Source organism: Kalmanozyma brasiliensis (assembly GCF_000497045.1).
Source record: "Kalmanozyma brasiliensis GHG001 unplaced genomic scaffold PSEUBRA_SCAF2, whole genome shotgun sequence".
Classification (NCBI taxonomy): Eukaryota; Fungi; Basidiomycota; class Ustilaginomycetes; order Ustilaginales; genus Kalmanozyma; species Kalmanozyma brasiliensis.
The window spans coordinates 387,109-410,308 of record NW_015961959.1 but is presented as its reverse complement, the minus strand read 5'-3'; the positions used below and the strand labels follow the sequence as shown (position 1 = coordinate 410,308).

General features: G+C 56.3%; 11 protein-coding genes across 11 annotated transcripts; 5 read left to right on the top strand and 6 right to left on the bottom strand.

The window, feature by feature from the left end:
• On the bottom strand, positions 1-2,130 carry PSEUBRA_002647 (protein of unknown function DUF4110; the record flags this gene model as incomplete). Its single annotated transcript, XM_016437063.2, has 1 exon — positions 1-2,130. The coding sequence occupies one exon, from the start codon at positions 2,128-2,130 to the stop codon at positions 1-3; it is 2,130 nt and encodes a 709-aa protein (XP_016292553.2).
• A 366-nt stretch (positions 2,131-2,496) lies between these two features.
• On the bottom strand, positions 2,497-3,597 carry PSEUBRA_002646 (uncharacterized protein; the record flags this gene model as incomplete). Its single annotated transcript, XM_059464864.1, has 1 exon — positions 2,497-3,597. The coding sequence occupies one exon, from the start codon at positions 3,595-3,597 to the stop codon at positions 2,497-2,499; it is 1,101 nt and encodes a 366-aa protein (XP_059321293.1).
• A 1,074-nt stretch (positions 3,598-4,671) lies between these two features.
• Positions 4,672-6,069, top strand: PSEUBRA_002645 (CCAAT-binding transcription factor, subunit B; the record flags this gene model as incomplete). The annotated part of the gene is made up of 1 exon (XM_016437084.2): positions 4,672-6,069. One exon carries the CDS (start codon positions 4,672-4,674, stop codon positions 6,067-6,069), a length of 1,398 nt encoding a protein of 465 aa, XP_016292552.2.
• Positions 6,070-6,586: 517 nt separating this feature from the next.
• Positions 6,587-8,095, bottom strand: PSEUBRA_002644 (WD40 repeat; the record flags this gene model as incomplete). The annotated part of the gene is made up of 1 exon (XM_016437058.1): positions 6,587-8,095. The coding sequence occupies one exon, from the start codon at positions 8,093-8,095 to the stop codon at positions 6,587-6,589; it is 1,509 nt and encodes a 502-aa protein (XP_016292551.1).
• Positions 8,096-8,545: 450 nt separating this feature from the next.
• On the top strand, positions 8,546-9,473 carry PSEUBRA_002643 (RNA polymerase II, Rpb4; the record flags this gene model as incomplete). The annotated part of the gene is made up of 2 exons (XM_016437072.1): positions 8,546-8,773; positions 8,877-9,473. 2 exons carry the CDS (start codon positions 8,546-8,548, stop codon positions 9,471-9,473), a joined length of 825 nt encoding a protein of 274 aa, XP_016292550.1.
• A 95-nt stretch (positions 9,474-9,568) lies between these two features.
• PSEUBRA_002642 (Histone chaperone domain CHZ) lies at positions 9,569-10,302 on the bottom strand (the record flags this gene model as incomplete). The annotated part of the gene is made up of 5 exons (XM_016437064.1): positions 9,569-9,592; positions 9,686-9,865; positions 9,951-10,024; positions 10,113-10,210; positions 10,289-10,302. The coding sequence occupies 5 exons, from the start codon at positions 10,300-10,302 to the stop codon at positions 9,569-9,571; spliced, it is 390 nt and encodes a 129-aa protein (XP_016292549.1).
• A 474-nt stretch (positions 10,303-10,776) lies between these two features.
• Positions 10,777-12,510, top strand: PSEUBRA_002641 (Nucleic acid-binding, OB-fold; the record flags this gene model as incomplete). The annotated part of the gene is made up of 3 exons (XM_016437090.2): positions 10,777-10,927; positions 11,010-11,111; positions 11,195-12,510. The coding sequence occupies 3 exons, from the start codon at positions 10,777-10,779 to the stop codon at positions 12,508-12,510; spliced, it is 1,569 nt and encodes a 522-aa protein (XP_016292548.2).
• A 1,086-nt stretch (positions 12,511-13,596) lies between these two features.
• Positions 13,597-18,018, top strand: PSEUBRA_002640 (Patched; the record flags this gene model as incomplete). Its single annotated transcript, XM_059464863.1, has 1 exon — positions 13,597-18,018. One exon carries the CDS (start codon positions 13,597-13,599, stop codon positions 18,016-18,018), a length of 4,422 nt encoding a protein of 1,473 aa, XP_059320695.1.
• A 280-nt stretch (positions 18,019-18,298) lies between these two features.
• On the bottom strand, positions 18,299-19,099 carry PSEUBRA_002639 (Anticodon-binding domain protein; the record flags this gene model as incomplete). Its single annotated transcript, XM_016437055.1, has 1 exon — positions 18,299-19,099. One exon carries the CDS (start codon positions 19,097-19,099, stop codon positions 18,299-18,301), a length of 801 nt encoding a protein of 266 aa, XP_016292546.1.
• A 255-nt stretch (positions 19,100-19,354) lies between these two features.
• PSEUBRA_002638 (Cactin, domain protein) lies at positions 19,355-21,541 on the top strand (the record flags this gene model as incomplete). Its single annotated transcript, XM_016437083.2, has 1 exon — positions 19,355-21,541. The coding sequence occupies one exon, from the start codon at positions 19,355-19,357 to the stop codon at positions 21,539-21,541; it is 2,187 nt and encodes a 728-aa protein (XP_016292545.2).
• A 196-nt stretch (positions 21,542-21,737) lies between these two features.
• On the bottom strand, positions 21,738-22,816 carry PSEUBRA_002637 (WD40 repeat; the record flags this gene model as incomplete). The annotated part of the gene is made up of 2 exons (XM_016437026.1): positions 21,738-21,960; positions 22,035-22,816. 2 exons carry the CDS (start codon positions 22,814-22,816, stop codon positions 21,738-21,740), a joined length of 1,005 nt encoding a protein of 334 aa, XP_016292544.1.
• Between the last annotated feature and the right edge of the window lie 384 nt (positions 22,817-23,200).

The window sequence follows — 23,200 nt, the reverse complement described above, 5'->3', positions numbered from 1 at the left end:
TCAGCGTCGATTCCTCGAATCAACACCCGTGCTACCGGCGCCGATTCCACCGACCTTGTTGACAGCTGCCTCCTTCTCATCCAATCCAGCCTCTGCCCGGATCCTCTCGATCTCCTCCAGGATCGGCTTGTACTCCTGATACTGTTGGTCTGCGAGGGCGAAGCCTTTTTTGCGCATCTCCTTGCCACGCAGCTTGCCGTCGCTCTCGATGAGTGCGGTGGATGCCCAGTGCTGCTTGGTGCGCTCGTAGAAGGCGCGAAGCTTCTCGCCCGGTTGAGGCGTGGACATGATTTCCTGCTCGGTCCGCGCCGAGTCGGAGGACACGCCCATGAACGCCTGCGCTTTGGCCCGAAGGGCATCCTTCTCGGCCGCAGACATCTTTGCTCGTCGCGCCTCTTCGTCGTCCGAGTCGTCCGAATCGAATTCGAACCCTTCTGGGATCTCATCGCCCTCTTCACCCTCCGATTCAGACGAAGAGGAGTCCGAGTCCGAACCAGAATCAGAGTCGGAATCGTCCTCCGACTCGGACTCGTCCCATTCGAGCGCGTCGATAGGGCACTCTTTGAGACACGTGAAGCGGTCCAGTTTGGACAGGTCGAGGGTGTAAAAGTCATCCAGGGTGTACTCGCGGTTGCCGGCTTCAAAGATGCCACCGTAGACGTAGAGGACGTTGCGCTGGACGGCCAGCATGACGTTGTACCGCTCGAGAGGGACGGTCTTGAGCGGATCGTCTGGATCGTCTTCCTCTTCCTCCTCTGGTGATGGTGGCGGCGGGGGAGTTGGCTCGATCTGTAGCTTCTCTGTGGAAGCTGTGAGGTCTTGCGCTCCATCATCGCCGTTATCGTTGTCCGAGCCGTAGTCATGTTCGTCGCCATCGTCATCCGAGTCGTTTCTGTAATGCTGCTGCTGTTGCAGTTGTTGCTGTGCGGGATTTGTTTTCTTCTTCCTCCTTCCTCCGCCTTTCTTTTTGGGTCGCTTGAGATTGAGACTGATCCACCTGCCTGTACCTGGAAGCTGATAGCCGTAGAGATCCTTGTGGAAAGTACTCTCCATGGTCTCTTCGTCGGCTTCTGTATCTGTTACACCTCCGAACAAGATTCCCATGCTCTTCGACTGCCAAAGCGCCATGGTGCATCCACTGCGAACTGGATTGGGTGCGTATCCCACTTTCCTCCTTTTCGCCCAGTCGAGTTTTGTGAGATCTTCGTCCATCTTCAGCAGCCATGTGTCCTCGAGTGCCACACCTTGTGTGCGTTGCCCCTTGACATACTTCTTGCAGTATCCGCCGTACAAGACGATGCCTTCCGGGCAAGGAATAAAGGAGAAGCCGGAACGTGGTGGTGGTCGACGAAGGTCGTTCTGCTTGATCTCGGTCCATTTGAAGGTATTCTGGGTATCAAAGATCCAGAGATCGTTGAGGTATTGCGTCTTGACGCCCGTGTCGATGAAGCCGCCAAAGAGGACGAGGTAGTGCTTCCAAAATGCCATGCGATGGCCACTGCGGGCGCTGGGACGAAGCTTGGTATCGATACGCTCCCATGCTTTGGATTCGACACTGAACGCCCAGAGATCGCGGTAGTGGTGAAATGCGTTCTGTCGTGCGCCTGAGAACTCGCCTCCAAAGAGCCAGAGCATGCCGCCTTGAGCCGGTGTTGCGGCGACTTGATGCGCTGATCGAGGACCAGGCTGGTTCTTGGAGGCGTACGTGCGCCACTCGTTCCTTTCGGGTATGTATCGGTACATGTCCTGATAGAAGGCTACTCGCTCGCCGTTGAAGTATTCGCCTCCGAACAAGTACAGATCGTTGCCTAGCGGACAGGGCGTGAACGTTGCGTTGGCTCGGCGAGACGGTGGCCCACCCACCTTCTCTTCGGACACGACATGCTCCTGCTCCCACTGCTCCCTATATCTGGCTAGCAGCGCGTCGAGATCCTCTTCATCGTCGTCGACCGCTGCGGCGCCTTTCTTGCCGTTCTGTTTGGTGTTGCCCGAAGAAGATTTCCCGTTGACCTGAGTCTTTTGCTTTGCTACTTGTTTTGTGAGCTTGCGCGTGGCCTGCTTCTCGGCCTTCTCCTTCTTGGCTGCCTTTGCGGCGGCCTTTCCAGCCGAGGGCTTGCCTTTCTTGCCCATGTCGATGTCGATAGAGTATGGGGGATAGGGTGAGTCAAAGGTCTGAAGGAAGGTGAAGTGCTGATCCCAAAAAAAAAGCTGCACTACCGAGTACCGAAACTTGAATAAAGCTTCCGAAGTCGCCGTGCGCAGTCACAAAAATCTCAGAAATGCGAGTCGTGTGGAGGAGAAAGCTCGAAAGAGAAGCGGCGTCGAGGTCGCGTGCATGCGGTTCGGTGGTTTAAGCCCACTTTGGCTTGTGTATTTCTGTTGGTCCCGCCTTCATCATTAGATGGGTTGTTGCAGCTTCCCGAATCTCATTTCGATCTTGCATGTTTGGACAGCTGGAACGAGTGGACCGTGAGAGAGGTGGATCAATTCGAGTCTCTACGCTACATTCGACATGATCAAAAGCAAAGCTGCCAACACCGCCAACAGCATCGATGCAGGCACACTGGTGATCCACTGACGTCCTGCATCGTTGCTGTTGCTGTTGCTATTAGTAGGGGAAGCTGAAGCAGTGCTGGACGTGTCGGCGCTGCTGCTTGTATTGCTGCTCTGTGCAGGTGTAAAAGCGTCCGATGCGAGTACCCAAGCGATTCCACCGGCGATATGACCACGGAAGAGGTCAAGCTGCCATGTGGACGAGTCGTGACCTAAGCTCGTGTACCATGATCTGCCCGGCCCACCTGATGCCTGAATGTTAGCGCCACCCGCGCCTCTCACGCTCGGATCGGTTGTCGAGGTTGAGTCGAGCAGGCCGCCTTGCCTCCACCAGGCAAGCGGAAGGGGAGCGGGACCATTGGTACCATTTCTGAAGCCTTGCGGGTTGACACCAGGGTCTTCATAGGTGGAAGCGTTGGTGACGAGCACATTGGCTGGGGACGGAAGAGTCCTAGGATCGGAGCGAAAGTTGTAGACCTCTTCAAAGATCCGCAGGCCTTCCGCCGGGAATCTGAAAGTAGATGGATGACCTCCTTCGACTGCTCTTACAGTAATGTTCTGAATCTGAGGGTGGTAGTCAAAGTAGGCGCCGACGAGTCGACCGTAGAAGGGAGCGCCAAAGAGCGTGGCTGCCGCCGAGTGGACACCGAAGAAGCCACCTCCCTGTTCGACATAGCGAGCGAGGTTTCGCAAACCTTGGTCGTCGAGGACGGTGCCGTTCAAGGGAGGATCCTGGTCGGTGGTGCTGACGAAGCCGATGGCCTTGAATTGGGAGAGGAAGGTGTAATTGTGAAAGCGGGTCTCATCTTCGGTGTTGACAGTGTTCCAGCGCACGTCTGCAATGGAGGGGTCGATGGCGGAGCGAGGGAGGGTGAGCGAGCCATTTCCGAGCGAGGTGATGGTGCGAATGGCGATGGGAAGCGATTCGTGTCTGAAACCGGCCGTCTTGGTGTAGAGCAGGATGCGAGGAGTTGCTGCCGACTGCGAAGCGGCTCGACCGGCGAGTGCTGCCAAAGCAAGGAGAAGCAGAGTAAGGATGCTCATCATGACTATCCTGTAGCGATGAACGGCCTGGACATGATGGCGAGGCTAGCAAGCGGTTGTCCCCCTCCGACGAGGGGCAACAGCAGCCTAGACGAGTGGCAGCCGTCATGTCCGAGTGGACGCACAGGCACCAGTCAGGCGGTCAGTCATTTGATAGAGTTGCGCAGCGCTCGGGACCCTTGGCTTGGATCCGTGAGTGCACCGGAACGCATCGGCCGTCACGGCGCAGAGAGAGTCAGAGGTCAAAGTCAGCTGTCCAAGCGAGGGTCTTGGCGAGTCGAGCGCGTGTTTTCCCTGAACAGCTGACTGTCTTGACTCGCTGCTAAAGCTGCCATGGCAACGGTACGCTAACTTAGCCAACTTTGCAGTTCATGCTCGGAGCGCTGCGAAGAAAAAATTCGCTCACTCTCGAAAACAAAACAAAATCAAACATGCTCGGAAAAATCAGGGTCTCGATCCGTTTTCTGCGGCGAAGCACATGGCAGCTGGCCAGAGAAGCGCCTATTCTTGGTGATGCTCCTGCTTCAGCCATGCTCGGAAGCATTCGGTCAGTGGCCGGCCCATATGGGCACTAGAGTTGCTGTGCTTGCAGGTCTGGAGCCAACAAGGCGGAATGGTAGTGTAACGTACGAGAGACTGAGATCATCCGAGAAGGCGGCGTGTTTCTCTTTCTGCAGCCTCGTGCGTGGAATTGCAGATCTTTGGACTGCAGGGACCAGCACCAAGCGACCGACACAGGCAGGAGGGCGGCTAAATTTCGTCTCAACTCTTCCACAAATGTCACACACAGCGCCTGCAGCTGAACAGCAGGTGGAGTTTTTCCTTTCTGAAATTTTTGCTTTTTCATCGCGGGTCTGATGGAAATTTAGAACGCTTTTCTCATCGCAGCAGACTCGCACTCTGAGCAAATCGGGCCACACGACCACAGTCATGTCAATCATCGCATCCTTCCGCTCACACCCCATCGTCATCATTCATCACCATCACTACACACGGCGCGACACGGCACTCTCGCAACAAATTGGAAGGTCCCCAGCCTAAGCGCGCCTATACGGTGTCACACCAACATACAAGATGCAGTCCTATTCGCATCTCTACGATCCAATCGGCCATCCATCGGCGTCCACTTCACCTCATCCTCCTTCACCAGGTGGCATCAACATCCCCTACACAGGCTCGCCATCTGCTAGCCACATTGGAGCTGGAACGCCAGGCTCGAGCAGCATTGCTCAGAATCCTTTGTCTTTTGGTGCATTCTACATTCAGCATCCAGCTTCGTCCCACTCCAATCATGCGCCATCCGCCAGTCATCATACACATCACCTCGACACCTACTCCAACTCTTCGCATACTCCACAGCAGCATTTCTCTCCCGGAGCAGACCATCATTCCTCTTCAAGCGCCTCTGTCGCCGCTTTCTCCAACAGCGGCCGTTTGAGCTGGGCCAACTCGCCTGCCGATTCCTATCACGGCATCCCCTCCAATGCTACCACTCACAGCAGCGGGGCCGAGAGCCATTCCAGCTTGGCCAACAACAAGCATCCGTGGGAAATCAATTCCGCTGCCATGCGCTCTGAGCCCGGCTACATCGGCTCACCTTACTCCACCTCGGATCTCCTTCATCCCGCTACCGCCAGCGCATTAGGTCTCGACGACGACTCCGGATCCGGAGGCAACGTCCGCCCTCGTGCTCGCAAGCGCACACGAGCTGAAGAAGAGCCGCGATCGCGCCTCTCCTCCTCTAGCCGTAGTCGCACACGTCCACGTATCCCCAGTGCTCTGTCCCGAGCAACCAGTCCTGTAAGCGACTTCCATCACAGCATCTCGTCTTATCATGCCGATCCAGAGGACACCGACATCACCGCATGGATCAACGCAGGCGATGCAGATGACTTTTCGGCCCCACATGTGGCAGGCACAGAACACCGCCTCTGGTCATCCTTCGGTCCCGGCATTATCAATGAGCCATCTCATGCGAGCCCCTATCACGGCTCTACCACCGCTGCGCCTCTGCCCACTTCTGTTTCCAATTCCCGAGCACAGTCCATCGTCGGCTCCGATGACTTTGGCTACCATGCCTCTTCCGCCCTCCACTCGGCTCCCTCCAATCTTGGTCTCAGCGTCTCGGTCCAAGATGAAGATGCCATCGACTCCAAATCCGAAGTCGCGCGCGCCATTCAGGAAGAGTCGGCTCCAGCAGAAGACGAGCCGCTCTACGTCAACGCCAAACAGTACCAGCGCATCCTCAAGAGGAGGGCAACACGAGCCAGGATCGAGGAGCAGAGGAAGAAGGAATTCCTCACTTACATGCACACCCGCGAGAAGGCGGGTCAGGATGGCGACAGCGAAGACGGCAAGAAGCCCTACCTTCACGAGAGCAGGCATAGGCATGCTGTCAGGAGGCCAAGAGGGCCTGGAGGCAGGTTCTTGACCAAGGCCGAGATGGCACAATCGGCCGCCACCGCTCCCTAAGGGGCTCATGAATCTCTTATCATCGGATTGCATCAACTCGAGTTTGTATACCACTAATCTCGGATCCGTTACGCCATCTATGCTCGTCAAAGGTCTAGTCGCGAGGATCCTCAAAACATCTCGGTCTGCATGGACCACCTTTTCTTTCTCGCCCTTGCTCCCGTCAAAAGCGCCAAGGGCTGTTGTATTCTGCTATCCCCCTTCGTGTCGTCACGCTGTATCTCCTTCCCTCTCGTTCGACGGAATAATTGTAACCATAATTTACTTTCAAGCACCCGCCTTCCCCCTGCGTGTGCGTCTTCCTCGTTTGATGTGTGGTTCCGACAGACGGGAGCATGTCTCGGTCGCTGAGGTGCGATGAAGGACCCGCCAACTTCAGTGTCTGCCGTGTGCTCAGGTAGGCTTGTTCGCAGGCGCCGGTGTGACGGGGTCAAGACATGCAACGACATGCTTTAGAGTGGTACAAATACAATGATGCAGGTGGAATGCAAAGACTGAGGGAAAGGGCTCTTCGATCCTAATCGCGCTGCGAGAGGATGGCTTCCTTTCTCGCGGCTTTTGGCTTCTTGTCTCCGGCTTTTGAGTGTCTCCTCCTGTTCTCCTCCTTGTTCTTCCTGGCATCGATCATGGTCTTCTTCATCTTCTGCGCCTGCTTGATCGCCTTGGGCACGTGCCTCTGCTTCTCTATCTTGGCCACATCGCCCACACCGCTCCACTTCTTGCGCAGGTTGTCTGCGTATTCGCGATTGGCCATCTCCCTGCCGCTGAGCAGGCCCAGCTTCTCGCTCGCCTTGGCCTTCCAAATTCGCAGATTGCCATCGTCCGAGCCGCTGAGCACGAAGCGGGCATCCATGGAGAATGCTGTGGAAAAGATGCGCTGCATACGCTTGGTGTGGTAGACATCGCGCGAGTGATTGCCCTTGCCGTAGTCCCAGATACGAAGGGTTCGATCGTACGAGCCAGTGACGAGCTCCGTGCCAGTGGGCGAGAAGTCGACCGACATGACCGCGGCAACGTGATCCTTGTAGACCTGTGTCGCTGAGTTGAGGTGACGCATGTCGAATGTGTAGACATTGTGATCTTCGCTTGCCACCGCGAAGACAGTGGGCTCTGTTGGACTCCATGCAATGTCGTTCGCTCGCATCTGCATGATCATCTTGGTCAAGGGCTTGCCACTGCGCAAATCGTAGAGCACGATGCCGCGATCGCTGCCTGCGCTTGCTAGAACTTCGCGCTCGCTCAGATTGAAGCGGACGACATTGATGGCATCTGGGCCCCATGTCATGGAAAGCAGAGGGTCGGAAGATCCGCCACGCTCGAGGTCCCATGTCTGGATCGAGGAAGATGCGGAGGCGAAAATGGCGCTCGAAGCGTGGTGAGTCAACGAGTTGAAAGCAGCCTTGCCACTGTACACTGTCAATGGTTCGCTGGGCGGGACAGTCTTGTCGCGTGTGCTGAGGAGACCACCTCGTCTCAAGCTGCCGCCTGTGGTCATGTCGGCGTCCATGTCGTCCTCGTCGTCATCATCATCCATGACATTGAAAGTGGTCTGTCCGAGGCCATCGGGTGTAGGGTCGGCATCCCAGACTTTGACAGTGCGATCTGTTGAGCAAGAAAGCATCCTGCGGCCTACAGACGTGGTGCCAGTGGTTGACATGAAGGTCAAGGGAGAGATGCAAATCGACTGGATGATACCAGAATGCGCCCTTGGGTATACGTAGATGGGCTTTTGGCGCGCCAGATCCCAGAGACGAATTTCTCCATCGCCACTTCCGGATGCAACGACGTTGAGTCTGTTGGTGTCCTTTGCAATCGAATAGATGCCATCAATGTGGCCCTCAAGAGCGCCAACGAACGGTTTGGCGAAGAGACGGTCCAGCTTGGCGGCATTGAGGGCGCGAGTATACTCTCTTGGCTTGTCGAACGGATGCAATGCCGGGTCGAGATTCCTAGAGAGTGGAGCAGGGTCACCTTGTCGAGCAGGTGCGTGCACGTCGAGCGACCGCGACAGCGCCTTGATCTTCATCTCTGTGGCGAGGGCAACAAAGGCCAACGAAGCTGTCAAGACGGTCGTTCCTTGGCTCGAAAGAAATTAGGTTGAGCGCTGTGCTTGACGATGGTACAGTCTGATACGATCAAGCCGTTGATCTGGAGGAGGCAATGTCGTCTTGGTCGGCAGGGAGGGAGGACGAATAAGTTAGCTATGATGGTGGCAGAAGAACTTCTGAGTTTGCCAGCTGTGGAGGGTTCGACGGCCAAATGAGGGTCCAAAACCAAAAATTTCAGCGTTGCTGCATCCACTTTTTCTGCAAGGAGCTGCTCTGCTTACGTAATTGCACTTTTTCTTCCTCTTCGAGCTTGACCCTGATTTCTTACTTGGCTTGCAATCTTCCTTTCGTCCATTCTACATCCTATCGCTTCACACGCAGCTGCCCCATGCAGTGGTCTTCAACACTCTAGCCAGAAGATCGTCGGTATGAGGATCCTCAAAGCGCGCTCGGCGCTGCTGAGCGACTTTGAAGTGCTGAAGGTGCTCAAGGAGATGGAGTCGGAGCAAAAGACTCGAGGGTCCGTTGCGCCGCAGATCACCCAGATCGACGAGGACGATGAGGATGCACTACGGAATGCTACGGCTTCCCAAGGCGAGGAGGACGACGTCTGGCTGTCCAAAGTGCCGGAGAACCTGCGCACGATTCAGTACGAGGTAAGTGACTTGCAATCGAGTCGAATAGAGACGATGAGGAATCTGTCGTGCTGACCACAAAATCGACATCTTCCATTTGATGCCACATTGATTGCTCGCTCAGACCATCTCTGCGCTCAGCGAGCCCACAAAACCCTGCGCACATCAAGAGGCCGACAACATCGCCGCTTTCCTTGACGAACTCAAGGCTCGCGGCTACTCGATCAACGACTCAGAAGCAAGACGAGGTGCCCTTGGCCTGAACCGATCCGAAAGACTCCAGATTGTCAATCATGCTCCTCAAAGCATTGTCGAGCTGCACACGCTCGTCGAAGAGCTGGAAGAACGTTTCCACCCGCATCAGATCGAAGAACTCATCTCGCTAGTGCAGACCTACTTGCCGATTTATCCGACGACCGAGGTCAACGCGTACGCTGCAGAAGGAGCACAGGACAATCCAGCAGCGATTGTTGATGCAACGCACGACTCAAATCCGGAGCATCCAGCGCAAATCAGTGAATTCACCGGCCAGGTAGCTGCAGCAGCCGATTTGGGTGGCTCGAAGGAAGGTGGATTGGCACAGGTCCCCCAACCTGATCCCGAACGACAAGTGGCAGATCTGGCTTACGAAGAGGATCCTGACGTGGAAATGGATGAGGACGACTTTGTCCACGAAGGCCTTGGCGGAATGGGAGTTGAGGAAGCGGATCCCGACGACTAGCTCGTCGAAGTGCTGTGGTCTACCTTTGTACTTGTACCTATACCCTCCATAGCAAGCTTTCGACTGGCCCCGTGGTGTGTTGACAGTACCTGCCGCTACTCGTCGTTCATCTCCTCGCCCTACATGACCGACCGCCGCAATAGGAAATGAGGCTGATGGTGAGCTTTTGACAGGACTCTTAGCTTGTATGCCCAACAGGTCTTCGTACTCACATGGAACTCCGCATCGTCCTCTTCCTGTTCACCTGCTGGGGCGCCCGAGTCGAGACCCGCCTGTTTGAGCGCCTCTTCGGAACTATAGTCAAGAGGAGCGTTGCGTCGGCGCCCAGTCCACACTATGTTTGAGGTGTCGATCTCTGCCAGCTCCTCGTCGTCCTCGATCAGCTCGGCGAGCTGTAAAATCGTAAGAGATCCTGGTCAGTATTTTGAGAGCATGTTTGCATCGCAAATTGCCGCAAGACGGCCTTCCGTCACATACCTCGTCGTCGTCAATGTTGTAGTCGTCCTCTTCGTCTTCCTCATCGTCATCTTCATCCTCCTCATCGTCCTCCTCTGATGTCCAAAGCGCAAAGCGAACAAGACCCGTCAGCATACGTTCATCTATGGCTAGCAGGTTGAGCATTTACCGTAATTAACTCACCTGGCTCAATTGCCCTTGCCTTGCCTTTGCCCTTGTCGAGCGTTGAAGGCTGTTCGTATTCGGCGGCTTGCTCGGTCGAGGCTGAGTTGGTGGTCACGCTGCGCACATAGATGGGGCAACGGCAAAAGTCAGGTGAGGGTCCATATTGATGATTGTGCCGGCTGGTCGTCACTCACGTTGCGTCGCTCATTGTGTTTGACGGTTATTGGGGCTGTTGGTGGCTCTCTGACAAGCTTGAAAGTCGACAAGGCAGAAGATATGACGGTCTCGAGCTCGAAGCTGGGACAAAAGAAAAAGAAGGGTCTCCCTTTGCGTGGGACGCGTCGCGGACTGCGTTTCCAACCAACACTTTTTCTGGCTAGACTCAGCAGCCGTGCCGCACCGCGCTGCGCTTTGTTTCTGGTGCGTTCGGATGTCGGAAAGGTGGAGAAAACTGAGTTTACGAAAGTGTTGGTCTCGAGACAAGCTGCCATCGTCGTAGGCTAGCCATCCTTCGCTCACCCCACATCGAGACCTTTGCATGATGCCACCGAACGCTTCTCTGTCACCTCTTAAGCGCAGAGAAAATGCTGCTGCCCTCCTCGCGGTCATCTCCTCATAACCCATGGTTTACATCGATCAATGCGGACACATCAACATCGTTCTAGCTCCACAAGCTCACGGGATGAAGAGCTCGTCTCTTCGTCAAATCTCGGATAACGACGCTGTCCAACTGTACGATTGGGCGGAACGAAGCCTTGATGCTGTGCTCATATGCACATGCCGGCAAGTGCGGCGGATGAAGGCCCTGTCGGAGCTATCGAGCGCGATTGGAGGTGAGCAAACCCAAGCAGGTCAGGACATGGCCGCTGAGCAGCCGACACTCACTATCTGAAAGTTTTGCCATGTATGCATCAGGTCAAACACTATTTCTGCATCATCAAGTTCCCGGACTCGTCGCGAAAGTCTGCGGCATGGTCGTAGGAGTGACGCCGAAGGAGGATCAGGTCAGCTATGAAGGTGAGTCCTATTCGTGCTTTTAAATGTTTCTCATTTGATCAGCCCGGCTGATGCAGGTTGATCGTTGAGCCTCCCTTCGACAGTGGACGACGGCACTTCTGTCTTGCGGATCATCGAGACGCGCAAAAGTCTGCGCCAGAACCGGTCACATCCACTTCAGGCGGCTACGGGGACAGGCGCGACCTCGACCGCTTCTGGCGGTATCCCCGAATGCTACACCATGCCGCCCCAGAGCAGGGCCTCAACGTCCGCCAGCCGATTGGACTCTCAGACGGCCAACAGATTTCTTGCGCCCATGCTTCCGCGCTTCGAGGTCGGCGACATTGTCAAGTGTACTGGCAAGATTCAGATTGATCGTAGTGGCGACAGATTTCTCTTCGCCCATCGACTGCAACGATGCGAGGACTTCAACGCGGAGTGTCAGCACCAGCTCGATGCCATCGAGATCGAGAAACGCCTCTATCGCCGGTCCTTCGATTGGAACCGTCTTGCACTTGAAAAGGCAGTGCCTTCCCATCATCGTCCAGCTCCGCATCGAACCGCTGCAAATGTACCCGCGCGTCAGCTCATATCTGATCTCTCGCAGGACGGCAAGGCTGTGTCTGCTCCTGCGATCGAATTTGAACCGGAGCAAGACGACTTTGCGAAGCGCCGCCTCTCGCCAGACAAAGCTCGCAGATTACTTTTGGGCCATGCCTCTTCTTCACAATCCCAATCAGATTCGGCTCCAGCGCAGCAAATTCCCTCTTCCCCCAGCAGCGAGCACTCCAGGCTGTCGCATACATCCGAGTCTGGCTCTCGACAGCTTCGTACACATGGCAAAATCCCCGATCGACAATTGACGGAGGCCTACTTTCAGCTCCAGCTTCAGCAGCACATCAGCCAGCAGTATCGCAGTCAAGCTTTCACCATCTCGGATCTCCAGTCTGACGCCGACCTGTCTGCACTCGCTCGACGCCTCGTCCGCATTCGTCTGCAGCATCGTCACACTTCTCGATCTGGCGACAGTTCCAACGGCGTCTCACTCGGAACCACCGAACAACAAGCAGAGAAGGTCCGACGGCTATTCGAATGGGCTGTGCGAAAGATGATGCAGGACGGCTTCATCGCTCTTGCCGATATCGGCGACCCGGGAGATCGGCGAGCCTCCAAGAAAGGGGTGGCGAGCACCGCTGACTCGTACCGTCTTGTCACGCCAGAGTATCTCCTGCGTCCGCTCCAAAAGTTGCTCGGTACTACCTTGTTTGTATCGCCACAGGACGCTGCGTCGCAAGATGTAGACGCCCTGGCAACCCGTCTGCGCATCCTTGATGATCGCTTCCGCTTCGTCGATCGTTCGCTTGTCCAGGATAGCCTCGCTTTGTACTTTACACGCTATGCACCCATTGTAATCGATTGAGAATCTCTGCCAGAGATGTCCATGAGGCGATCGCATCGCCCTTCTTCGCCTGCGGTCCTTCCACCGTGCAGCTTATGTCCGGCAGCCGATGACGCTCCCCAGACTTTGAAGTGCACTGGAACCGATCCCGTAGTCGCTCCCATCGCCCCTGCCCAAAGTGACGAAGACGATCATTCTCAACGCAGGCAGCTCGAAGTTTTCTTGGAAGTCAATTCTTCTACGCAAAATGCAGTGAGTTTTGCAAGTTCTCTGAAAGAAGCGAAGAATAATGGCCCACAGATTCTCGGACAGTCAGAATCTGACAATTTGAACGACAGACGCACAAATTTAAGGGACATTCAGTTTATGAAATGCCCTTTTTGAACAATCACATAAGTTAGGCCCGCAGGGAAGCAATCACCTGCTCGCAAGTGACTGACATTTCTCGATACTTGGCTAAATTTGTTGACTCGCATATCTCACATTTAATATTCTTTGGAGAAACTGAGCAGCGAGCGCTCAGAAATTGCATTATGCACACGGCAAATGCGTGCGACGACAATCTATAGAGTCGTGAATCTTGTTTTTTGACAAAAAGACCCAAAACAAAACGCAACATCGAGCGAACGGCACACGTCTCAGGCTGTGCTGCGCGAAGACTTCCCTGATGCAAGTCGATGTGTCGACTCCATCTTGTTTTCGGCCATGATGAGGGCTTAAACTGCAGCAAGTCAGCGAATGTCAAGCAAAAATTTGGGTCTTATACGTCCTAGGAGACCTTTTCTTACGCAAGGGATCTTGACCGCGATTCGATGTGCGCGCGTGTCGCCGCAAGTGGCCGTCAGTCAAGGGTCTCACGCACAGAGGGCTCATCACGATGCCTCCACACCGTGAGCGCAGGGGCAAGCTCACGGGCCGCAGCCGAGGGCGACCCTGGTGTGGACCCCTAACTTTAGCTCTCGATCACCACTACCACCATCCATCTCTGAGCACTGCCTCATCGCGATCATCGTCGGACCGGATCTGCTCGCTTGCCACTACGCTCGCAGCAGGCTAGGCGCCATGAATCACCCCGAAGGCACGCAGCGTTCGCCGGGACGCTGCCATATGAAAGGCAACTGCGGCAAGAAGAGCATCTTCAGCCCAGAGCTGCCATGCTCCGTGGACGAAAAGGCCTCTTTGCCGAAAGAGCCAGGCTTCCGGGAGCTTCTGGTAGCCACTTGTGGATCCGACTTCGCCGAAGGTCCGGTGTGTTGCACGCAAGCACAGGTGGAGAGCCTCTCGGCCAATCTTCAGCAGGCCGAACCATTGATCTCCTCGTGCCCGGCCTGTCGCAACAACTTTCGGTCGCTGTTCTGCGCGTTCACCTGTTCACCGAATCAGTCGCAGTACGTCGACGTTGTCGAAACCCAAGAAGTGAAGGGCAGCGACGGCAAGCCCTCTGAAGCCGTCAAGACGGTGGAGTACTTCATCGGAGCAGAATGGAAGCAGAAGTTCTTCGACAGCTGCAAGAACGTCAAGTTTGGAGCCAGCAATGGCTTCGCCATGGATCTGATCGGTGGCGGCGCCCAGACTCCGAATGCTTTCCTCAAGTTCCTCGGCGACGAGAAGCCACTGCTCGGAAGCCCCTTTCAGATCAACTTTCCCGACCAAAGCGTGGATCACGATATACGACGAGCTTATGCTCCGCCTCAAGCACCTCTACGGAACGACTCGCTTGCACCACCAATTCCCTTCGACTGGAACCCCAGACAATGCAGCGATCTTGATCTGTTGTCGCGCTGCGCTTGCGTCGACTGCCCCGACACTTGCACGGCCCTTCCCGAACTGCCTCCCATGCACGGGCCCAAGTCGACTTGTTCCGTCGGATCGCTCTCCTGCTTTTCCTTCACGGCTATCCTTCTTTACGCGCTTATTGTCCTCCTCTTCTGGTTCTGGAAGCCAATCAGAAGCAAGATCGGAGGTCGTCGCGGAGGCATTGCCTTGCCAAATGGAACGGGCCGTCTCAACCTCTCCAGCGAGTCCAGCGGGTTCGAGCGGGTCCGCATGGGGTCTGAAGACTCCCTGGATGGCATCAATAGCAGGACGCAGACTCAAAGGACGAATTCTGGTGGCTCCAGAGGACTCGGACACTTTGGCGAAGCAAGCTCTTCGAGCTCTGCTCCGGACGGCACTTATCGCGGCATTGGATTGGAACGCAACGACAATCTGTCCGCTCTGGGCGCACTTCAGCCACGCAAATACGCCCTGAATCAGTTCTTGACTCGGTTCTTCTACCGCCTAGGTCTGTTCTGCGCGAGTCACCCCTGGCTCACGTTCGTGCTCGCAGCCGTCTTCGTCGGCGCTGCCAACATCGGCTGGAAGGACTTTGAGGTCGAGGTGGATCCGGTCCGTTTGTGGGTTGCGCCTGGCTCGACAGCCAAATTGCAGAAAAATATCTTCGACCAAGAGTTTGGACCTTTCTATCGGCCGCAGCAGATCTTCCTCATGGACCAGAGGTCATATCAGGGCCTCGCGACCTTGCGACACAACGCATCGTCAGCTCAACTAGACGCTCTGCCGCCTGCCCTGTCCTGGGAACGCCTTCTGTGGCTCGCTGATTTGGAGAAAGAGGTCCGCGAGCTTAGATCGCCTTCGGGAGTTACCTTGCAGGACGTCTGCCTCGCCCCTGCAGGTCCGGGTACGCCTTGTGTGGTGCAAAGCATCCTAGGATACTTCCAGGACGACCCCATCGGGTATGGACTGGACGCGGATAGTTGGGACCAAGCTCTGGATCAATGCGGTAGCAATCCTGCCGAGTGTCTGCCCACGTTCGGACAGCCTCTGAAGCCAAATATTGTGCTGGGAGGCAGACCCGAGCATGCAGAGGCAAGCCAGGCACGGTCCGCTGTCGTGACGTACGTACTCAACAACAGTCTCAACACCACCCTGGTCAGCTTGGCCGAAGAGTGGGAACGAGAGCTGCTCAACCTGCTCGAAGCGGTCGCAGCTGGGTCGTTGACCAGCTCGCAAGCGCAGAACCTGACAGTAGAACGCCACCCTCTCTCGGTAAGGCGTCAAGAGCTAGGCATCCAAATTGCATTCAGCACTGGAGTCAGCCTCGAGACCGAGATCGGAAGCAGCAGCAACACCGACGTCGGCATCGTTATTCTCTCCTACTTGACCATGTTCATCTACGTGGCTCTGACCCTCGGAGGCAGGCGCGGCAAAGCCTCGGTGATCGAGGACGACCACGAAGAAGATACGCCGATCGTAGAGCCGGGCTCTTACCCTCGGATGAGCGCAAACTCAAGATATGCCACGAATGGACGTTCGAAGCTACTCACAAGCGTCCTTCGTCGTGGCAGGGCGCTTGTCAACACCTACTGCGTCTCGTCCAAATTCACGCTAGGTCTTTTCGGCATTATCATCGTGCTCTGCTCGGTCTCTTGCGCCGTAGGCATCTTCAGCGCGATGGGTGTCAAAGTTACCCTGATCATCGCCGAAGTCATCCCCTTCATGCTGCTGGCGGTCGGCGTGGACAATATTTTCCTGCTGTGCAACGAGATGGACCGGCAGGCACTCGAGCCAACAAGCGCCGAGGCTGGGATGACTCGTTCCGACCCTTCAACAGCCTCCCTTCCACCTTACATGGGCGCGTCGAGCCATCCGGCGCATTCACCCTCGGACGAGATCGAGGCACGGGATGATTTGTTCATGGAGGCGCATATTTCAACGAGCCCGACCGGCCGCGACTCGATTGAGGAGCGAGCAGCGCGCTGCTTGGCTCGTGTCGGCCCTTCCATCCTCCTCAGCGCGACGACCCAGATCGTCGCGTTCCTCCTCGGGGCAGTGGTGCCTATGCCTGCCGTCAGGAATTTTGCTCTCTACGCAGCGGGAAGCATGTTCATCGTCGCCATCCTTCACTGCACCGTGTTCATCGCGGCGATGACGCTGGATGCTCATCGAGTCGAGAGCGGCCGCATTGATTGCCTGCCTTGCCTCAAGACGCCCCCGCATCAGCATCAAATTCAGCTCCAGACCGACACTGCGGCTGGACCCAAAGAAGGAATGCTCGACGCTTTCATCCGCTATCGATACGGCCCAATCTTGCTTCGATCCAATGTCAAGCGCCTGGTCGTCATTGCGTTTGGCGCGGTCGCGGTCATCAGCATCATCGGAGTTCGCAGAATCGAGATGGGCCTGGATCAACGTCTGGCCCTTCCATCCAAGTCCTACCTCCGGCCGTACTTCGACGCCATCGACGTCTTCCTCGATGTCGGTCCTCCTCTGTATTTCGTCGCATCCGGGGAAGAGGTCTCTCAGCGTCAAGGTCAAAGAGATCTTTGTGGGAGGTTTACAACATGCGCACCTCTATCGTTGGCCAACACGCTGGAAGGCGAGCGTCAAAGACCGGAAGTCTCGTGGATCGCGGAACCTGCCAGCTCTTGGGTCGACGACTTTCTCCAGTGGCTCAACCCTATCCTCGATGGATGCTGTCGCGTCAAAAAATCGGACCCCTCCGTCTTTTGCGGCCCTCAGGACAGTCCCTTTGCTTGTCAGCCATGCTTCGAGGGCCGAGACCCTCCGTGGAATATCACGATGGATGGTCTTCCCGAAGGGGATGAATTCTACAGCTATCTCAAGCAGTGGCTCCATAGCCCGACCGATCAAGATTGTCCGCTTGGTGGTCAAGCGGCGTACTCGTCAGCACTCAGCATCGTAACAGATCCCAAGACTGGCAAGGATACCGTGCGCTCATCGCACTTCCGAACGTACTTTGCGCCGCTCAGGTCGCAGTCCGACTTCATCGATGCACTGGAGCAATCGCAGCGAATCTCGGACGACATCTCTGCCCGCGTGGGCTACAAAGTCTTCCCGTACAGTCTGTTCTTCATCTTCTTTGAGCAGTACACGTATCTGCTCTCGATGGCTGTTCAAGTGCTCGGATCGGCTGCTCTTGCCATCTTTGCCATCAACACGGTGCTGCTTGGCAGCTGGCGTACCGGCGCAGTGGTGACGCTGAGCGTAGCAAGCGCCGTGTTCCTGGTGGCAGGGGCTATGGGCTTCTGGGGCATCCAGTTCAATGCGCTGACGCTGGTCAACCTGAGCGTGTGCGCAGCGATCGGTGTCGAGTTCTGCGCACATATCGCGCGCGCTTTCATGCGTGCGCCAGGCGCTCTGCCTCGATCGCATCCCATGTCGCAGAAGGAAAGGGACGAGCGCGCTTGGCTTGCGCTTACGGATGTGGGAGGAGCGGTGGTCAACGGCATCTTCTCGACTAAGCTGATCGGCGTCGGCGTGCTCATCTTCACCAAGTCCGATCTGCTCAAGCTGTACTACGCCAAGACATGGCTTTGCCTGATCATCGGCGGTCTTCTGCACGGCTTGATCTTGCTTCCGGTATTGCTCAGCTGGCTTGGCGGGCGAGGGTGGTCGAGCGGAGAGGACGAATCGGATGTCAAACGGCGATTGAACCGGGCAGGATCCGAATATCGACCCATGATGGCTTCCGAGCCAGGTGCGAGTGATGACGAGGAGGGTCTTTGAACAGTTGCATGCACGCAAGATAGAATCGTCGCTTCAATCAAGTTGACTGCTTCCTTCAAAACCTTGTGGTGAGTTCGCGCGTGCTCTGCTGTGCAGGAGAATGCTGGAACCTTGCAATTGGAGAGCGCTTCGAGCAAGAGCACCTCAAGCGAGCGCTGAACGCGTCCGTCTCAATCGTGTGGTCAAGTCTGGTCAGCAAGGTTGGCGAATGAATGACCAAAGATCTGTCTACGTATCGTTGCATTGCGAGCACGATGACATGTGTGCGAGATCGCCATCTTCATGCTGCGTTCATCTTACGCCTTTCTCCTTGCAGCACCTTTGTGACCCGTTGCCAGCTGTTGGCCTTGGATTGGGCGCCTTCTGGTACGGAGCCCTTGTAGGTACCGTCGATAAACGACTGAAGTTGCTCTTGTGTGTAGCCGGGAACGTTGGTGGAAGCTGGATCGTAGCCGGGACCTGATATGACCACTTCTTCCATGACGATGATGTGCGATTCGTGCCATCGGCATGGCAGAGTCTTGCTCAAGGCGTCGAAGATCTGCTGTCCGAGCTGCGAAACATCCTTTCCGGTGCGTGCGACCTTGGTGAGACTCTGCTTGACAGCATCAGCCTCGCGCAACTGAGCCGCCTTGAGAGATACCGGGTAGATCTGTGTAAGGCTGTCCGCCTTGGGCTTGGAGACAGGCGCGGCTCCATTCGCCGAGTCTGATGTTTGCTGAAATTCGATCTTCTTGATCTCGGACACTTTGACGATGGTGAAGCCCACGGCGGCGGAAGGCTGTGCGAAGCGGTTGCGAGAGGTCTGAGAAGCTTGGGCTACCGAGGCTGCCGCAGCAGGTGCAGACGAAAGGTGCGACGGCAGCGTCGTGGGTTCGCATTCGAGACCGACGACTCCGAGAGTAGGATCATACGCCCAGAGCTTGCCAGAGAGAGTCCGGGTCTGTTTCTCGCCGACGGTGAAGGTGACGTGAGATCCAAGTAGCTTTGCAATGTTGGCGAGTTGGTTGGCTGGCGTAGCTGCGGTGTTGCTTCGGCCTGCCGAGGAAGCAGCAGAGTTGCTGGTGGTTTGTGCGGCCATGTCCGTGAAAGAGTGTTGTGAACGAATGTGACAGGTGTGACGGAAAGAGAGCTTGAGCGCCGTGGGATGATAGTGTTGAGAAGGATGCAATCAAATTCGCGCCTCTTGCCAGGAAGATGCTGCGCCCACAGCCTCGAGCCAAAAGCACAATCCCGACTGCCGACGCGATTTTAGCTTCTCAGCTCCACTTTTTGGTTCCATCAAACCTCCTTGCCTCCCGCTATCGTCGTCCCTCTGAATCTTGAGTGATCAACGATGCCGTCCTCGTCAAGGTCCCACGACCGCGATGTAGGATCGAGCTCCTCGCATCACGATCGCGAGCCCTCGGACTACAAACGGCGTCATCGACCAGACGCAGACGACGATCCCCACCACCGTAGCCGCGACAGGGAGCATTCTCCAGACCGCCGAAAGCGACATCGCGAGGATGATCACAGCAGACGATCTCACAGCTCTCGATCACATCGTGACGACGACCGAAGAGACCGGTCCGACCGCGACCACCATCATAGGCACAAACACGAGGAGCATGGAAGCTCGAGTCGCTCTAGGCAGGATCGTGACAAGGAACACAGAAGCGACCGGTCCTCCAAGCGGCGGGAGACCTCGGAGGAGCGTCGGATCCGCAAAGCCGCCAAGCGCTCCGAGAAGTTGAAGGAGCTCGAAGAAAGCTTCCTGGACGAAGAGCAAGGCGCGGCGGAACGCACTGCCGTTGCCGAGCTCATGATGTATTCTGCCGAGGACAATCCGTTTAACGACGCCAACCTTGGTCAAAAGTTCAAGTGGGGAAAGAAGGAGGAGAAGGAACGCAAAGGAGGGCTCACAAGGGAAGAAGCTGAGAGACGTGACGCTCAACGAAGGGAGGAGGCTATGCTCGAGATCGAGAAGCTCAATGCTAAGCGTGCCGAGCGTGAGAAGCAGGCTGCTTTGCGAGAAGAAGAGGAGGCGAGGATGGCACGTCTCGCCGAGTCAGCACAGATGGCTAGCTGGGTCGCCAAGGAAGATGACTTCCATCTCGAACAAGCCCAACGCCGAGCTGTCATCCGCGTCAAAGAGAACCGCGCTAAGCCCATCGACTTGCTCAGCATCAACCTCAAGTGGGCGGACCCCAACGTCATTTCCGAACAAGAAGGCAAGCAGGACGATGACGACGACGAGGCTGGCCTCGAGATCGACCTCGACGAGCCCTACACCATCTTCGAAGATCTCACACTCGAGGAGACGGAGGAATTGCATCAGGACATTCAGATGTACCTGGAGCTCGAGAAGAACGACTCGAACCTCGACTTTTGGCGTTCGATGCTCATCGTATGCGATGACAAGCTCGAAGAGCTCAAAGAAGATCAAGATAGGGCCGAGGGCACCGCCACAGCCGCTCTCGGAATTCGACAGGATCCTGAGGAGCGTGGACGCATCAACAGCATGCTTTCGTCCAAATCGACAGATGATCTTCAGCAGCTTCAAAATCAGGTGCGCGCCAAGCTCGCTTCTGGTGAACCGGTGGATGTCGAATACTGGGAGAGGGTGCTCAAAGCGATCGTCGTTTGGCGAGCCAAAGCAAGACTGCGCGACATGCACGAGGCTGTCTTGTCCAATCGACTCGAGTACCTCCGACGCAAGCAACGTGACGAGGCGTCGCGACAGCAGAAGGAGCTTTTGCTCCAGACTGGCGACGATTCTGATCTCGAAGACGAAGCACAGGACACCCTTGATGTTCAAGACAAAGCCGATGGCGAGGGCAAGAACGCAGAGGCGGAACTCGAGGCACTCTACGATCCAGACGAGATGGAGCCTGCGCCGATCGACGCCGCCAACCTCAGCTACGAAGACAGGCGTCTGCCCATCAAGACCGTGCGCGAGCATCTCGAAGAGGTGGTCGCTGCTCGACGTCGCGTCACCGGTCAGCTTTTCATCCCCAAAACGCGTCACAACGAGCATGGCGCGAGCACCTCGGACAACCCCGCCGAGCGCATGTTCCTGCAAGAGGCATCCAAAGCGCTCGACGTCACCGAAGAGGTCATGGATGGGGGCGACGAAGCTCCGCTCACCCATCAGACCTACCAATGGGAAGACAAGTACCGTCCGCGCAAGCCACGCTTCTTCAACCGCGTCCACACCGGCTTCGACTGGAACAAATACAATCAAACCCATTACGATTCGGACAATCCGCCACCCAAGACGGTGCAGGGCTACAAATTCAACATCTTTTATCCGGATCTCATCGACAAGACGATCGCCCCAACGTACAAGATTATCAAGGAAAAGGGCGAGGAGGATACGGTGCTGCTGCGATTCAGCGCTGGTCCGCCGTACGAGGACATTGCGTTCAGGATCGTCAACAGGGAGTGGGAGTACAGTCACAAGCGAGGGTTCAGGAACAGTTTCGACCGGGGCGTGCTGCAGTTGCATTTCAACTTTAAGCGGTTGCGGTATCGAAAGTAAGCGGGCGGCATCGATCTCCATCGCTCTTGCAGATGCTGTGTCCTGTTGCACATTTGCTGTTGCACGTTGCAATTGCTGTTCCTTGTCGAAAAACAAGGCTGCTTGCTGCCGACAAGTTGCAGTGCTGACCCAAACCGTCGGCTGAATTGTGTGCGTCTTCAGTGAGACAAGGTGGAGTTTGGCATGATGGCAATGATCAATGATACTTCCACAGCGAGACCTTGCCATCCTTGCCACCTGCCGCAAGCACCAGCTGTGTGCCCGTCGAACCGTTCCCGGAATCCGCGTCGTCATCCGAATCGTCTTGCTCCGCTTGATCGCCGCGGTTGGCCAGTGCAAAAGCAAGACACTCGACTGTATCGCGGTGGTAGCTGAGCGAGCCGAGCTCTGTCAGGGTTGATGTCGAGTAGACTTTTAGCCTGTGTGCGATGCAGAGATGTGAAACAGGTCAGCGGCTTGCTTTGTGCTGGTTGACGGTGCTGAATGTACTCACGACCCGTCCCAGCCGCCCACAGCGACGGTCTTTCCATCTGGGCTGATGGCGACGCTTGCCTTGCCCGGCGTTCGCGTCCGGGTCCAATCCACGGTCCCCGATTCCAAATCGAACCGTGCGATCCTATCGTCCGCGCCGACGCTCACGCCGAAGCTTTCCTTCTCGCATACCGCCACGCTCATCACCGACTCGCTATGGCATCGAGCACTCCACATCAGCTCGCCGTCGCGCCACTTTTTGACCCACCCATCTTCGTACCCGGCCACGACGACGTCGTCCTTCATCAAGTGAAGCGACATGACGATGGCCAGCCGGGAAGTGGGCTTGACGTCCGGTCTGCCTATCGCTTCCGATTCCCTTTTGCCCGTGTGAAGGTCAAGGATGTCGATGTAGGCCGCGTCGAGGGTGTGTGGCACTGCGATGTGGCCAGCGTGATGCGAGCAGCGGGCAAAGTTGAGTGCATTGACGCCGATTTCGCGGATCAGCTCTGGCTCTACGCTTGACTCTGCTAGTCCGAGCGAAGGAGGGGTAGGAGGTAGGTGCCATAGCTTAAGCGTGTTGTCGCGTGCATGTGTGACCACTTGATCGGACGCGACGATGAGGACGGTAAGGATCGAGTCGGTGTGAGCGATCCATTTAAACCGCGGTCGAAAGGTGACTAGGTTCACCAGCGAGACGATACCGCCATCGTCGCCAATCGCCAGCAGAGAGTGGGCGTGGTGAATCGAGCGGATGGGAGAAGAGCCGTGATGGCGCAGGATCCAGAACGGTTTCGGGTTCATGGCATGGCGGAACCGATGGTGTGGAACTGGAAGAACAGAAGGAAGAAGTGGACCCTGTCTGTGCACGGGCAGATTTTCGAAGCTGTCCGCGGATCTGATCCTCAAAGAGGACGGAACGCCACGTGAGAGCGGAGCGGCATGTGCGGGGCTCTCCCGTGGCTTGTCCGACCTGGCGCTCCCTGTGTATAGAGTGCGAGGCCATCTCTGAACGTCATCTCTCCCCTTGACTGCCGCCACTACTTATATATCGCATACACAAGCTCGGATTGGAAGCCCAAAAGGAGCATATCCTGGAGGTCGATCTTCTTCGATCTCGTCACCTGCCGGCCTCGATTTGACCCTAAGCTCAGCCTCTAAACCTTATTTCACCCTCCCGCACTCGCC